The 15,049-nt window shown below is 44.9% G+C and overlaps 1 protein-coding gene across 5 annotated transcripts in view; it reads right to left on the bottom strand.

Moving 5' to 3' along the window:
* Positions 1–473: 473 nt before the first annotated feature.
* Lekr1 (leucine, glutamate and lysine rich 1) overlaps positions 474–15,049 on the bottom strand; it is a 169,511-nt gene continuing 154,935 nt past the window's right edge. For 4 of the 5 annotated variants that reach the window (XM_046431685.2, XM_058574972.1, XM_046431682.2 and 1 more), the window contains 2 exons: positions 14,382–14,685; positions 474–4,934 (listed from right to left, as the gene is read on the bottom strand). In XM_046431685.2, the coding sequence (XP_046287641.1) occupies positions 4,792–4,934; positions 14,382–14,685 (447 nt within the window). In that variant the 3' untranslated portion in view covers positions 474–4,791. Of the gene's footprint in view, positions 4,935–14,381; positions 14,686–15,049 lie in introns of those variants that run through there. The other variant, XM_058574973.1, reaches the window with a different exon arrangement.

Raw genomic sequence — 15,049 nt, 5'->3', positions numbered from 1 at the left:
CTCATCCAAGTGGGTGAAAGTGGGGCTAATGGCCTTGTCTACCTGGACGAGGGGTGTTTCCTTCCAGCCATGAGGGAAAGACATCCTGCGGGAGGCCCAGCCTCCTAGAGCCCGCCGTACTTTCCAGCACACTGCAGGCCATGCTGGCCATTTCTTCTCTCGGCCTCCCTCTTCTGTGCTGCTCTCATGGCGTGGAGTGGGGACTCGAGCCTGGCTGGAGGCTGCCCTCAGCCAATTCTCCTTCCAGCCCCCTTGCTTCCCGGGTTGCTTTTAATCACTCAGAGCCCAGTGTCCCCAGTGAAAAAGGAGGAGGGACTAGGAGAAGCTGAGACTAGTTGTTTGAGGCAGGATCATTTGTTTTAGTTGTTTACGCGCCTCCTACGTTGTATCTTTTATTTAGAATTTCACGTGTGTCGCAGCAAGCCCAGCAGTCCCTGGGTCTCCTCGTTTCCACAGGATTATACTGGGGTGGGTTGGGGTGGGACAGGAGTTCAATGGGTGAACGAGATGGGCTCAGGGTTCACAGTAATGCTCGCTTGGTGCACCTCTTCAGCCAGGTAACATGGTATGGAAAATAACTTCTAGCTTTGCTGACTGTGTCCTGGTCCGCCTCTGGGAACCACATCTTCCACAGATGAGAAATGGTTAGCCAGGTGCCACTTTTCCCTCGCCCCAGGCAGGCAGGGGACTACAAGAAGTCAATCAGGGCCTCCTTCCTGGACTCTGCAATTAGGACAAGCTCCTCAAGAGATGGCAACCAACTGGAGCTCACTTGCTTCTCACAGCGGGGGACAGGTGAGCCTGGGGAGGAGGACCTCTGTCCTGGAGGTCCTGCTGCTGCCCATGGGGCTTCCCATCTCCCATCCATTTTGCTTACATGTCATTATGCTTCTCTGGCGATTTCCTGAGTCTGGTTTCCAGACGGGCAATTGAGAGACCAACAGGTTTTCCAGTGAATTCCCCCTGATTTAGATGAGCTGAGGCCAGTTCCTGTAACTCGACACCTGAAGAGCCCTAGCTGACCCCACAGGGGTCTCCGCAGTGACACTGGGGCTTCAGGATGGTGCCTAGAAGCAAAGGGCCTCTTCTCACTGACTCTGCCTCTGCCCTGCTCACTTCTGTCAGCTTTTTTCAGCATTTAAAAAATCTGTTTAGATTGGACCCAAATCTCTGTCCTGGGCCTGGGCTCAGGCTGGCCCCCTGTGGTACAGCTCTGTGCAGGGCAGACCCAGACACATGTGAAGGGGCAGACCCCAGCAGCACTTTCCACAAGCCACTTCGAAAAAACATTAATTGAGAAGCTCTAACATATTCTCTGTTTTAACTAGTAATATAATTAGCTTAGAAACTTACCCTACAAGATGATCAGAGAAGCATAATAATGCATAAGAATATTACAATATTATCTCATAGTAGCAAAACCCCCAAAATATTTTGCTTGAACAATGGTATATTTAAAGGATGATATATGATACTTCAATCCGAAATCGTGGTTTTGTAGAGTATTTCATGCTGTGGGGAAAATGATACTCCATGTACCAGGGAGGAAGAAAACTAAGCAGGACACAGAACAGTGCTTGCATGACCCAGAAGGACTGGCCAGCATGTGGGCAGCAAGGGACTCCATGCTGTGGTCATTCCAAGGCTGGAGACGCTTGAGACAGGAACTATAATTTGCTTAAGTTTATAGCTCTAATCCTTTTCAAGTTCAGGCACATGGCTTGTCTCCTGAAATAGTGAATGATTGTATTTTATTTTATATAATGAATGTGCATTTCATATATAATCAGAAAAAAATATCATAGATAGTAAGGCTTCAGTGCACGTGTGCCGAGATTCCTACATCTTTCAGGATATTTATGGCAGCAATATTACTGCATTCTCATCTTTGAAATGGGACTCTTCAACCAATGTGTGTTGTGGAAATGATGCCAGTTAATCTCTGAGCTCGGCCACATCTGCTTCGTCTGCTAGGAACACTTGATGCTGAAGTTCTGAACATCATGGAAGAGGCCGACAGCCCCCACAGCTGTGTTGGATGGGCTGTATGCAGGCCAGCTGAACCTGTGTGCAGCCCAGGGGCCAGCACGTAAGTGAGGAATCCCTCTTGGAACTGGATGCTTCTGGACCCCTGCCATGTGAGTCTCCTCAAGCTGGGGTCCCAGACAGCATGGGCTGAGCTGTCGATGTTGCGTCCTGCGTCCTCACAGACTTCTTGAGCATCATGAGATGTGGCTGTTTATGCTGCTAAGTTTGGGGTTGTTTGCTAGACAGCAAGAAATTCCAGATACCAAAACAGTCCTACTCAAATTTCTGTAAAACTTAACTAATCCTTCCGGCTCTTCCTATGATTCCAAGCTCCAAATTCAAATTAGCAACTCTTGTCTCCAAAAGTCCCTCTTCTCCTGAAAGTACTGACTCTTATGTCTTTCCCCATAGATGGTAAGTCCCTTGGGGGGATGCTGCTTCAGTCATTTTGTGCTCTAGAGCTGCTGGCACAATGTCCAGCACAGTGAATCTAGCCACAGTCCCCCCAATCCCTTTTGCTACTGGTATAATGCACCGGAGAGACAGGCCACACATTTGCCCTTTGCCACAGAGGCCATTGGCGTGCCTGCCAGGCTCCTGGAATTCCAGCTGTCTCTGTGATTCTGGGCTGTGGCTGGGTATCACGATGGGATGGCCACATACCCATGAAGTGTTCCAAGGGCCTTAGTCCGCGTGGCAAAATAGGCAGATTGGGCGGCTTAAACAACAAAAATGGATCTCTTCACCATTCTGGAGTCTGGATGTTCAAGATCTGGGTGTGGGCAGGGCTGGTTTCCTCTGGCCTCGCTGTGTCTTCTGTGGCCTCGATTTCTGTGCCTGACTGGTGTTTCCTCCTCACCCTTTAAGGACACCAGTCCTATTGGATTAGGGTCCTACCCTTTGATCTTATTTAATTTCACCACTTTGAAAGCTTTATCTCTGAAAACAGTCATGTTAGCAGTTAGGGCTCCCACATATAAATTTGGGGGTGACACATTTCAGGCCTTAGCATCAAGGGATGTTGTGGGTCTGTAGCTGCTTAGCTTTGCAGTGGTAGATGCCAGTGGAAAGACACCATGAAGGCAGATCCAAATTCCATCTATAAAGGTTGATGCTGCTCTTGCTTTCAGATCCCTGTCAGTAATGACTGCCCTAGGGAAAAAGTCTGTGACAACCTGGCCCTCTCTGTAGCCAAGACAGGAGCTGTGCTTGGTTTTGCTTGACTTCTGGTGCAAAGGAAGGAAACATTGAGCAAACCCCAGAATCATGGTCAGCCCACTGGACAGTGCTGATTGCCAGGTGGGGCACCCCACTCTCACAGGCAGAGTGAAGAGCTTCAGAAAGGGGTGTGGGAAGGGCCTGCTACAAGCAGTTGGCGTGATTCACGGACACGCAGAAAGCTGGGAGCTGGGCTCATGGACTGCTCTTCAAAATTTCCCTTCTTCAATTAACTCCTAGCACTGTCCTTTTTTGTCAGTTGTTTTTTTATTGCTTTATATCAAATTCTAAAAACATGAGGGGTGGTGGTGGGGAAATAATCTTCTATTGACTTGGGACTATTTCACGTCCTCATCTGTGAGCTACAGCTCTGAGCAAGATGTGGAGCCAATATTCAAGGTCACACATTTGCCCTTTGCCACTCAAATTACAGTGCACGTGTCATGTGACTTTGGCCCATGTTTTCAGCTGGTCTTTGTCACACTCTGTGTCTCCCCACCCTCTTACCTGCTTACTTCCACCATGTTTCCTGTTCTGACTCCGGTGACACTGAGGGGCACTTGACATCAGTCAGCTTTCCTTGCACAGAATGTAGCGTGTTCACCTGGTTACCACCCTGCCCATACGGAGTGTCCAGCATTAAAGTTTCTTTGTGAAAATTATTTCTGAAATACATTTCCTCCACCAGTTGCAACTGGTGAGAATTTTGCTCCAAAGTGTGAGAAGGCCTTATCTGTGCATAGCACTGTAAAGCCCTCAAGATGTTTATCTCCCTGAACTGTCTACAGGTAGAAGAGATTGTTTGCTCAGGGTTCTTGTTTTTGACACAAAGACAAATATCCTCTCCTGTGCTACCCTTCACAAATCAGTGATTCATTTAAAACAAAACAAAACAAAAAACCTCTCAGGTTGCTGGATTTTCCAGATAGAATGAGCCTGTCTTGCTTTCTTCATTAATTTTATTATGTTCTTTCTCTCCTGCTTCACTTATGAAAGGAGGTCTAATTATTATCTTTATGAGTCAGATTCATAGCTCAGCACCTGCTAGAAAATTAAAAAATATTTTCCCCACATCACATTCCAGCGTGAGGCCCACGGTTTGCCTGCCATGGCTGTTGCTCACTCATTTGCCAAAATGACTCCAGCATAGGCTTAAAAAGCCACAGCGATAATGGAAAGCAATGACTAGAGACATTTCCAAATGTCACTACATAAAGATAGTAACGCGAACTTGATAAACTCAGGGTTTTGTTTCTTTAGATTGCTCACAGATGAATGCAGGAGAGCGCGCCTCTCCTGGCACGGCAGGGACGGCAGCAGGTGTGGCACTTGGCAGTCATCCTCTTCAACAGCATGGCAGGCGGAACCAGGGCCCAGGTGCGATTCAGTAGGCGTTGACTCTCTACAGGGAGAGTCGACGTTGGCTAAACTAAGTGTAAGAGAAACTCAAGTCATGACAGAGCAACTTCCCACTTGAGGGCAGAGTGTGTGATAAAAACCTGCACCGTCAATGTCTGGCCTAGCTGCTGTAAAAACAGAGAAAGGTCACAACCACTCCCTGCAGACAAAAACGTCGCTTTTGATGGACGGCAAACAGAAGGTGTGTTGGAGCCTCAGCCTGCTCCATCCATGGCCAGTTCTGCAGCGATTTCTAAGGATGTTTCTGCACAGGGCCTCCTGGGAGTTACCTTGAGAGAGAAGCACATGCAGCCAGTCACAGGCTGGGACAAGCAGCCCAAGCTCTGTTCACACCCACCCACCTGCAGCACCACCTCCTGCCTTGGCAGCCACTAAAGGGACAAGAGAACAGGGAGGCAGTCCCATCCCAGCCTATGTCCTATGGTTACAGGCAATGAAATCCTACTTGAGGTTTATAGGAGGAGATCTCATTTAGCATTTGGAACCAGCCTGGCCCTCCCTTGGCTTTTGAAATGAACTTATAATTACCTGTATCTGAAAAATCAAAAAAGGAGAATTTCAATTAAAGTGCTCCCAAATGTTTGTATAATAAGCTAGAGGGGCAAATACAAATCCTCTCTGGGAAAATGCAAGATCAGTGTGGGTTTCCTATAAAGAAAGGTCAAAGGAACACACAAGTTCCCATTACAACATTCCCCGGGCCCTGAAGACACAAGGAGACAAAGCACCATGAGTGAGGACCAGCAGAAACAGGCAGCGAAATCAGACCTATGAAGATCATCAGATACAGAATATAAAATAAGTAAGTTTAATATGTGTAAGGACAATTTGTGAGCAAAGAAAAAGAGAATTTTAAAAATCAATGGCTGGCTGGATATGGTAGTGCATGCCTATAATCCCAGGCACTAAGGAACTTAGTGAGTCCTGTCTCTAAATAAAATACAAAATAGGGTTGGGGATGTGGCTCCATGGTCGAGTGACCCTCAGTTCAAGCCCCAATACCCCCCAATTAAGCAGACTGAATAAAAATTTAATAAAACTTACAGAAAAGGGAAAAATGACTTCAGGAAGAAAGGTTATAAGGTCAGATGCAGGAAGCTTTGAGATGCAAGAAGATGAGCAAAGAATTGAGTTGAAAAAAATGAATGGAATGTTGGGTAAATCTAAATAAACATTGACTAAACATAATGGTAATATGTTATTTTTAATTTACAGGGTCAAAAAAGATAGAATTCAAATACTTGTCAAAATAAAACATGAAGTGGAAGGGAGTGAAAAATCATCATTAAGCTATTCAAAGGTGCACATGTTATTTGAGTGGATCACCAAGAAATTGTGAAGGGAGACTGTGAAATATGGAAGGGAGACTATCAGAAAAGGCGCAGGGTGAGGGGGTAAAGGGGGTGGAAATGGTCAAAATATGGTACGGGTGTGTACGGATATGAAGCCCATTATTCTGTATAATTAATATGCACTAACTTAAAAAAATACATTTGGTGGGTTGAGGGGGATATATATGCTTGGAACAGCAACAAATATTTTTTTTCAAAGAAAGAAATTAGCTTTTAAAGAAGCTTGTTCAGATGACCAGAGGGTAACCTAATCATACCGTAATCATCATTCCCAAAGGAGCAGGAGATGGACAAGGGCACAAGCAAAAGAATAAACAGGGAAAGATGGCGAGATGGGGAAAAGGAGACCCAGAGAGCCCCTGAGGTAGAGATAAATCAAAGGAAGAGCAGCAGATTAGCTTCAGATCCGCGCTCTGACAGAATAGCGGGAGAGTGTGATGCGCTGAGGTTGGGGCGTTGGATCACCATGCTGATAATCACCAGCCGGCCGTGTAAATGGCCTTTGAGAACAGAAGGCTCCATTCCACGAGGACCCTTCCAGCTCTGAAGACCTGCATCTCAAAAGGACATTTGTAGACAACTTTCCAGAGCACTCTTAAGATTGCTAAATTTAACTTGAATTTACTCTTGTAAACCTGGGCCTTTGATTTCACTGCCAAGTTTTTCTTCTGAACAGCTGTATTGCTATTGACTCTTTCTCCTTTTTGCTTGTATTCAGGAAGCCCTGGTTTGTTTTGTTTTGAAAGTCTTGGTTTTCTATCTCTTGTCAGTTTTCATTAATCAGTTTTGTGTGGGGATGCGGGATGGCCCAGGGCTCCTGTGTGCTAAGATGTGCTCTATCACAGAGCTGCAGCCCTTGCCTGTGCCCTTCTCATTTTTAAGGTTAGACTTAGGGCATTTCCTGAAATAAATCAGCACAGGACCTAAAGACTGACTACAGAAAAGGAATAGGAGGCCTGCAGTATTCCACCTCCACCAAATGCGAAGTAACTTCCTAAAAGTCCCGGAAGATCTCAAGGTCCTTCAGATCTCTTTTTCTATGTGCTACTTTCTTTTGTTCTGTACTGCAGTTTCTATAGTTCCTAAGTTGGGTTTGTTGTTCTTTTTCTTGAATGTTCTTGTCCAGAGAGAGGGTACAGAGATGTCATCCAGTTTGCTCTGGGGCAAGGGTCACTTCTTTTTCAGAGACACAGCTGGAGGGTATGGTGATATCCCATCGATCCTGCCTATTCCCAATAAGGCTTTGCCTCTTGGGTGAGCGTCTCAGCCTTTTCAGCCCGGCTCTCCCATCTGCAGAGGAAGCTAATGAGATGTGACCTCATAGGCCTCGGTAAGTCCTGGGCCTCCTGCAGGGCGTTCATCACCTGTGGGCACCAGCGGTTAGGGCACTACTGTCCCAGGATCAGCTGTGTTCCTGGGACTCTGCTCCCCATGCTGCAGGTCTGGTGTGCCCTGGAGCTCCACTCCCAGGACATGCCCCCCTCATCTCTGCCTCCCTTGCTTCGTACTCACTTCCTCCCCAGCCATTTGAAGGAGCTGCCTACTCAGACTGTTCCGAAGCCTAGTGGCCTTGAGGTGGGCACAGCAGAGGGACCCATATCTTGCTAACTTGTGGTCCTGTGCTGGGAGGGGTGGAGCCTCTTCTTTTTTATCACAAGGTCTTAATGGGACAGGGAATGGGCTGCCACCCCAAGACCTGTTGGCCAGATGCCAAGCCATCATACCCTTGGAACACAAAGTGAGGGGCCAGCCCAGGCAAGGAGGGCTCAGTTCTCTTCTCTTCATGCCTTTTTGGTAGTGAAGGAAAATCCCTGCAGTGAAACCCTGCTCTCAGCTTGGGTCGGCTTAGGGAGTACCATGGTCTCCATTTACACACACTTAGCTGAGGCTAAATTATCCCCCCAGGAGTGCCACAACTAAAGCCAGAGATGGTGAAGAAAACTGCTGAGTTTCCAGGCAAACTCAAAACATGTATGAGAAGATGTGCATGCTAAACCCCACAGTATTAAACAAGGTTATATTATATCTTTTTTGGGGGTACTGGGGATTGAACTCAGGAGCACTCAATCACTGAGCCACATCCCCAGTCACATTCCCACCCTCATGATCCTCCTGCCTCAGTCCCCCAAGCCACTGGGATTACAGGCGTGTGCCACTGGGCCCGGCTTATATTATACTTTTAATGACAGAGTTTTAATAGTGTATAAACATACTGTTATCCCCATTAAAAGTTTAGCAGCTTTCACACTAATGAGGTCAGAAGCAGCATAAATAATAAAACAAGCAATTCATAAGGATTTTGTAGTTGGCCGGTTGAGGTGGCACATGCCTATCATCCCACAGCTCCGGAGGCTGAAGCAGGAGGATCTTGAGTTCAAAGCCAGCCTCAGCAATTTAGGGAGGCTCTAAGCAACTCAGTGAGACCCTGTCTCTAATAAAATACAAAATAGAGCTGGGGATGTGGCTCAGTGGTTGAGTGCCCCTGAGTTCAATCCCCAGTACCAATAAATAAATAAAATAAAATAAAGATTTTGTGGTTGAAATGCAGTCAGGATCCTGTACTCAGTCAAAGTGGATGCCCTCAGACCCAGCTGACACCCTATTTTGTGCTGGTCTGAGTTCCCAGGAGGGATGGGCATGGCTGTACCATGAGTAGAGTGTGCCTATGAAGCTGCCATTAGAAACATCTAAAACATCAGTAACAGTAGCAGCAATACTCTCTGCCCACATGCTACCAAGAGGCACCAAGTCCAGTTTAAAGCAGCAAGTTGCAGGTGTTTCCATGGACATGTCCAAGGCTCTCAATATATGAGCAGAACAACTGTGACAGCTGTGGGGCTGTATCTGAACCATTAGTCCCTAACATTAAAACATGGAAAACTTTTTCCCAGCAAATAAGGCCATCTGTCCTACCAATGTACTATGTCCAGGGCTAAAATGGTAAAAACAAGCATAAGCTCTTTTCTCTCAAGTCAATGAGTTGTGTAAATTTGGGGATTTTTTTTTTTTCCCCAGTACTGGGAATTGAATGCAGTCTCGCTACATTGCCGAGGTTAGCCTGGAACTTGCGATCTTCCTCCCTTAGCCTCTGAGCAGCAACCATTATAGAAATATCAATAACTTGATGAATAATTTTTGACTCAGAATAACTATGTTAGCTACACAAAATTTACACCTCCCTGACCCCAACTCAGTCTTCATGGCTCTGCACTACTTTTACTGCTGCCTGGGGCTGGAAATTGGAAACTTTCATCTTAGTGATTCTTGATCTGCCTTAGACTCCATAAGGTGGATGGGCTTGGTCAGATGGGGTTTCCTCAGTTCAGATACCAGGTGGAGCATGGATGGATGTCAGAGGGTTTGGGACCTGTGGCTTTCCTCTTCTAGCCATAGTCTTGTTGAAGTATGCAGTGGAAGTGCAGCTTGGGGAAAGAATGACAAAGCTTCCTGAGAGAGGCTGACTCTTGGGGACGGCCCTGGGCCAATGCATTCAAGGCTCTTCTCAGTGTCTGCCTAGGCCTTGTGAGCTGCAGAGAATCTTTAAAACGGGCAAGGCAGTGCTGCTTAGGGAAGTTCTTTAAGGGTAACTTTTATCTAGTATACTAGAGAAAAGTTCAATGAGACCTTTCTCTTTGGTGCATATTATTCAATGCAGCAGTTAAAATGATTTTATTAGAGGCTTTTTAAATGTTTGTTACAATTCAGTAAAATCTTCATCTTAAAATATTTATTATTTTTGTCTCCAAGTAATACAAAGTAAATAAGATCCCTCTACAAACCAATTATTTTTTACTCTACCTTTATTTTTCACTAAATGCAAAGAAAAATAAATTGATTCATCTCATCAAGAATGCATTATTATTAGAATTAAACTTTTATGCTTACTAATCATTTACCAAAATTCATAACATATATATTTTATTTCAAATAGAATAGCACTAACTACTGTAATAATAATTCAATCCACAAGAACTATACCACATAATGCATGTTTTTTTACAATCATAAAATGCCTTAAAGTAACAATTTTATTTTGTAAGTACCAATATTTGTAACAGACTTATTATTTTTACAGTATATTTTGCAGCTATTTAGATTTATAATTAAATATATTAACTATCATTCTAAAAACAGTTTTTAAAAGACATTTTTTTGGTACATCAGCAAAAACACTGCCTTATGACTCTGAAGAGAACCTGTAGGGTGAGTCCTTAGCTAATCACTACTGTTAAGTAAGGTGGGAATTCCTTTTTCTCTAGCTCACCAAAAGGACATCTCTCCCTTTGCATACTGAGCATTGTGCACCAGTAGGAAAAATAAAAGATTCCAGTTCTGAGATCCTTTGAGATTTCAGCTTAAACCTCAAATATACTACTTTAAAAGTCTGGTAAAAGGGGATGGGAGCTCACCTTCCCTGGGCTTTAAGAAATCCTGCTTTAAATCAGTGAAAAGAAGTAGTCACTTGAATCTTGGCAGTGACCTTAATTCCCTAGAAAAACAAGGTTCTGGGTAGAAAATCACAACTGTAGAACTCATTGACTTACGAAGGCAGGAGACAGAGGGCATCGCTTTAGATTTATGTGTCAGAACACGTCGAGCCCGCTTGGGAGAAAGAGTGGTTTATCTGGCCATGGTGCAAACCCAAAGCCAGGTGTTCGTATCATCCAGCAAACAAATGCCTTTCCAGTGTTAAGTCCTTTCACACAAACGTCTTATGAAAGTATCTATTTAAAGATACTTTCATATTTAAAATGCTTTAATTTCTAATTATATATTATTGACTTTGAATGAACTCTAAGAATAACTAATAGTAATAAATAATCATACAAGCGATATACAGTACTAAGAATGTTAATAAAGGGTATTCACTAATTTTTTAATGGTAAATGGAATGAAGCGCTTTCATTATTTTCTTGATTCAAGATATGTAAAGAAGGTGGCATCATGAGATGAACTGGATGATGCTTACAAGCAGATTAGCAGAAGGCCTTGTGTTACACGCAGATTTGAAGTGGAGAATTGGAACTGAATTCCCAAACAGCCACTGTTTGTTCTGCCTTTAAAATAAATTGCTCTAGATGTAATTCTGCAAGTTGTAGTATTACATTCAAGTGTTTTAGAACTACTTTCAGGAGAATAATGGTACTATACTATTTTCTTCATAATTCTAATGTTATCTAAGCACTCTGTTTCACAAGTCTTAAAACACAGATATCCAAACATATGCTGTTGTTGATACCGGTGATGAGAATCAGAGTGGAGTCCCATTTCTCTGATGTGAAGATTGAACACCCGAGAAACACCGAGGCAAGTGTAGAAAGCAAGTTTTATTTAAAGGATACAATAGAGATAGACTTCTCCAAAGAGAAGGGGCCACAGAGCTGAGTGTCTGAGGAAGTGGGGGTGTCCTGCCCCTTTTATACCTTTTAGATTTCTTTTGTTCTCATGTCTTTCCTCCCCCATCCTGACTATGTGACTAGCGACCATAGGGTGGGCCAAAAGGTAGAATGATCCAAGGGCAGGAACAAAGCCACCCAGGGGTATCTGGTATCGGCAGGAAGGAAGTGGACCAGAGAACATTAATTAATAACCCCTTGCAGGGAGGAACAATTCCCTGGAGGCAGGCTACCTTGGCAACAGGTAGAAGAGGGTTAAGGCCTCTGGAGGTATTAGCATTTTACTCCCTTTCCTTTTGAACCTGCCCCTATCTTCCCCATGACCCTACCATTCATTGCCTACACTGACTGTCCTTTTGTCCCCCTCATGGCCTCAACATAACATTGAAGTTTAAGATTATTCAGTGAGTTGCCAGTGATAGAAACAAAAGCATTTATACTGGTTTAAATAACTAACATCAAATCTCTAGCTCTGTTCAGGGCCAGAGTCTTGGGTGCTGATGGAAGATATTCTAGGTTCTTCTGAATGGAAACGGACTTCCTTTTGCCACCAGATTTCTGGGAGATTTACCGATTCACAATGACAGGGTAGAAAGGCAGAATGTGAGTGCCCACGTGTTAGATGTCAAGCAAGGTTAAAGTAAATGAAAATACTGTTTTGTTGAGCCATGGAATCACTTCGCTGATACAGAAGTGGAACATAACAACCTTATTGCAGATCATGATTCTGTTCTCAGAGTGCTCGGTTACAGAATCACTCACTGTAAAGCAAGAGCCTGACAACAAACTGAGGAACCAGGCTTTGCATTGCTAGTCTGCACCTCGCTGTAGAAAAGCTAAGTGTAAGTCTACTAATCCAAACCACCATTGAGGGAAGAAACCCATTGTAGCCCTGCAGTTCCTGAAAGGGGTGCTGCAGCTGCGAGACCGAAGCCGCAAGGCCCCTGGTCACAAAGCCACCACCCCAGGCACTCCTCAGTGCTGTCACCAGTTTCTGCCTCTGCCTTATGTCACTAGCACTTGTGATTGAAATAAGCAAACGACAGGTCAGAGTCAAGGAGGTATGGAGCATGGTCCTGGCATTTCACAAGGTGGTATCAGAGATGCACCACAACATCTATTAAGAAATAAAAAAATTTATTTTAAAGTTCCTTAGGAAAAAAAAAATCTAACTAGCAAATCAAACCCAAACTCGTTACTTTGGTTATTCTTCCTTATTAAATTTCCTTCTGATGCAAATTTAAGTTTAAAAAAGTAAGCACCCTTAAAGAAAAACACTATACATGCACAGGTGCTACTAATAACTCACAGTGAAAGCTTGGAAAGCTCTTGTGAGGTGGAAAGACTGGGCTCAGTGACAGGCGGTTCTATCACCAAGTGGCTGCACTGCCTTAGGCAGTGCCAAGCTCTTTGGGCATCCACCCCTTATTTTAAAGAGATGGTGAGGGTGACCTGTTGGTCCATCCAGGGCCCCCATCCTGTGAGCTGTGCTCACTTGTCAAATGCCATTACCAAGAGCAACAATCTCAAGTTAGTATCAAACTCTAACACGAACGCTGTCCTTGAACAAGTGGGGATATTAGTGGATCTCATGTGGATTTTTTTTTGGGGGGGGGAAGTTTAAAATACTCTATTGGTAGGTCATACTAATTCTTTGAAAGACTGGAGATAAACATGATTTTGCTTGGTGACTCTACCCTTTATACACATGGGAGAGATCCCAAATACGTTTGGATTCTCTCATCAATGGAGTAGCCAACTAGGAGACATTTTATACTATATTTCATATTGCTATTATTCTAATATGTGAGAAGGAGGTTTGGATGTCCATGGAGGACTGTAGTCAGAGGAAAATAAGTTAATTTTTTAAAAAAGAAAATATGGGAAAAAAGATAGATGAATATTAGTCAAAGGTAAAGAATTATGTTTTAAGACCAGGAGGAGCCTGAAGCCTTAAAATAACTTAAAACAGCTCATCTGGCTTCTGGTTTTACTTTTTCACTCTGAAAACAGAAAGTGTGTTACCAGTTCTTATTTTCATGGGTAATAGAATTTGAATCCCAAGTGCGCTCTGTTTCCTTTACTAAGCCACCTCCACATCGTTCTCCACGGCTGGAGGATAAGCATTTGATCAAAATCTGACTCTGCGTGCCAACAGCATTACATGCAGAAAATTTCTACCCAGGATTATTTTCATGGCCCAGGCTTCTTAAAGTAAAGAAAACTCCCTGTTCTGGAGTTGAGATGCCATCGCTGGCCCTGGACAGTCCCACCACTTAGCGAAGACTCTCCTGGAGTTTTTCCATCATTACTTCTGACCCAGCCGGAACAGAACCCACTAACCAGTGGGCTGCAGGGTAAAGGACAGGTTCTGCAGCTAAACTAAATATTTTGGAAATCATCTAATTAAGGACTAAAATACTGTCTTTCTCTATTCTGAGTACTTCTATATACATTTAACCTATTTAGCTCAACAAACACACACTAATAAAACCAATGTCATCTATTTTTTGGGAAAATGTCTACTTGTAATAGTGTTAAAAAAAAAAAAGGAAGAAAGAAAAGATGCTACGGGTGACAATGTGTTCCCTGTGACCTCCGAAGTAGAGCACATTTAAACATAAATACACAGGCTTCTCTGTTGGCCTTCTGCAGTATCAACAATTCCATTATCGGTTGTGATTTCAAAGACCTCTTGGGAAATGTGACTTCACAGCGTTCTGTCCTCCGACAGCCTACTGTTAGCTATTCCCATAGACATGCTTGATCTTGGCCTCTGTGGGTGCCGAGCCTGGCCCCCTGGAGGGGTGCCTGTGCCCTGTGCAGAGCTCCTGTTTTGGGACAAGTCATTGCCGACTCAGCCTCCTCCAAAGAGTGGCGGCCAGCCTCTGTGAGGACGCTCGGGACCTGGGCAGCTGCTGCTGGGGGAGCGCAGGCACACTCGAGCTGACGACCCTGCTGGGCTTACCTGCGGGTGGGGAGATGGAGCCTCTGGACGCTCTGGGCGCGCTAGGGGTTCTGAGTCCTCGTCCAGCGCGCAGTGCTGCACGGCTGCTGTCCCTGTGGTCGATTGACCCGCTGCTGTCCCTGCGGTCGCCAGAGGCTGGGGCAGGGAGGTTCGGGCTGCCTCTGCTGAGGGAGCACAGTGGTCGTGGCAGGCTTCCGCTGAGCTTCCTCAGCGCCAGGAGCTGTTCCCGGGCTTGGCTCAGGGCCTGCGTCAGCTCAGAGCGCTCTTCACACTCTCTGCGCACGGTTTCCTGAAGAAAGGTGTTCTGAAAAGAGAAGGGAGAGCAGCCCTGGCTTCAGACCATGCGCAGACTTGTGATGCTCACAGTCAGAGGTCTGTGCTCACATCGGGCGCAGCCACAAAGTGCCCTAGGAGAGCACCTGGTCCAACCCTTGACATCTGCAGAAGAGCAACCAAGAGTCAGGGACCTAGAGTCTGAGTGGCCCTTGGATGGCAGTGGTGGGTCTGGGGACAGAGCCTAGGCCTTCTAACACCCAGGTAGTGGATTTTCAACTTCTGTGCCTTGGATTTCAGACAGTATGTTCTGCAGTGTGATGTCTAAGAGTTAAATCCATAAGATCATTAGAGACATTACAGTGAAGGTATGCTGCAGCACATAAGACAAATAG

Source organism: Marmota monax, unplaced genomic scaffold, assembly GCF_021218885.2.
Source record: "Marmota monax isolate L192 unplaced genomic scaffold, Marmota_monax_Labrador192_F-V1.1 WCK01_AAM20220418_F8-fsc00022, whole genome shotgun sequence".
Taxonomy (NCBI): domain Eukaryota; kingdom Metazoa; phylum Chordata; class Mammalia; order Rodentia; family Sciuridae; genus Marmota; species Marmota monax.
This window is presented reverse-complemented; position numbering and strand designations above follow the sequence as displayed.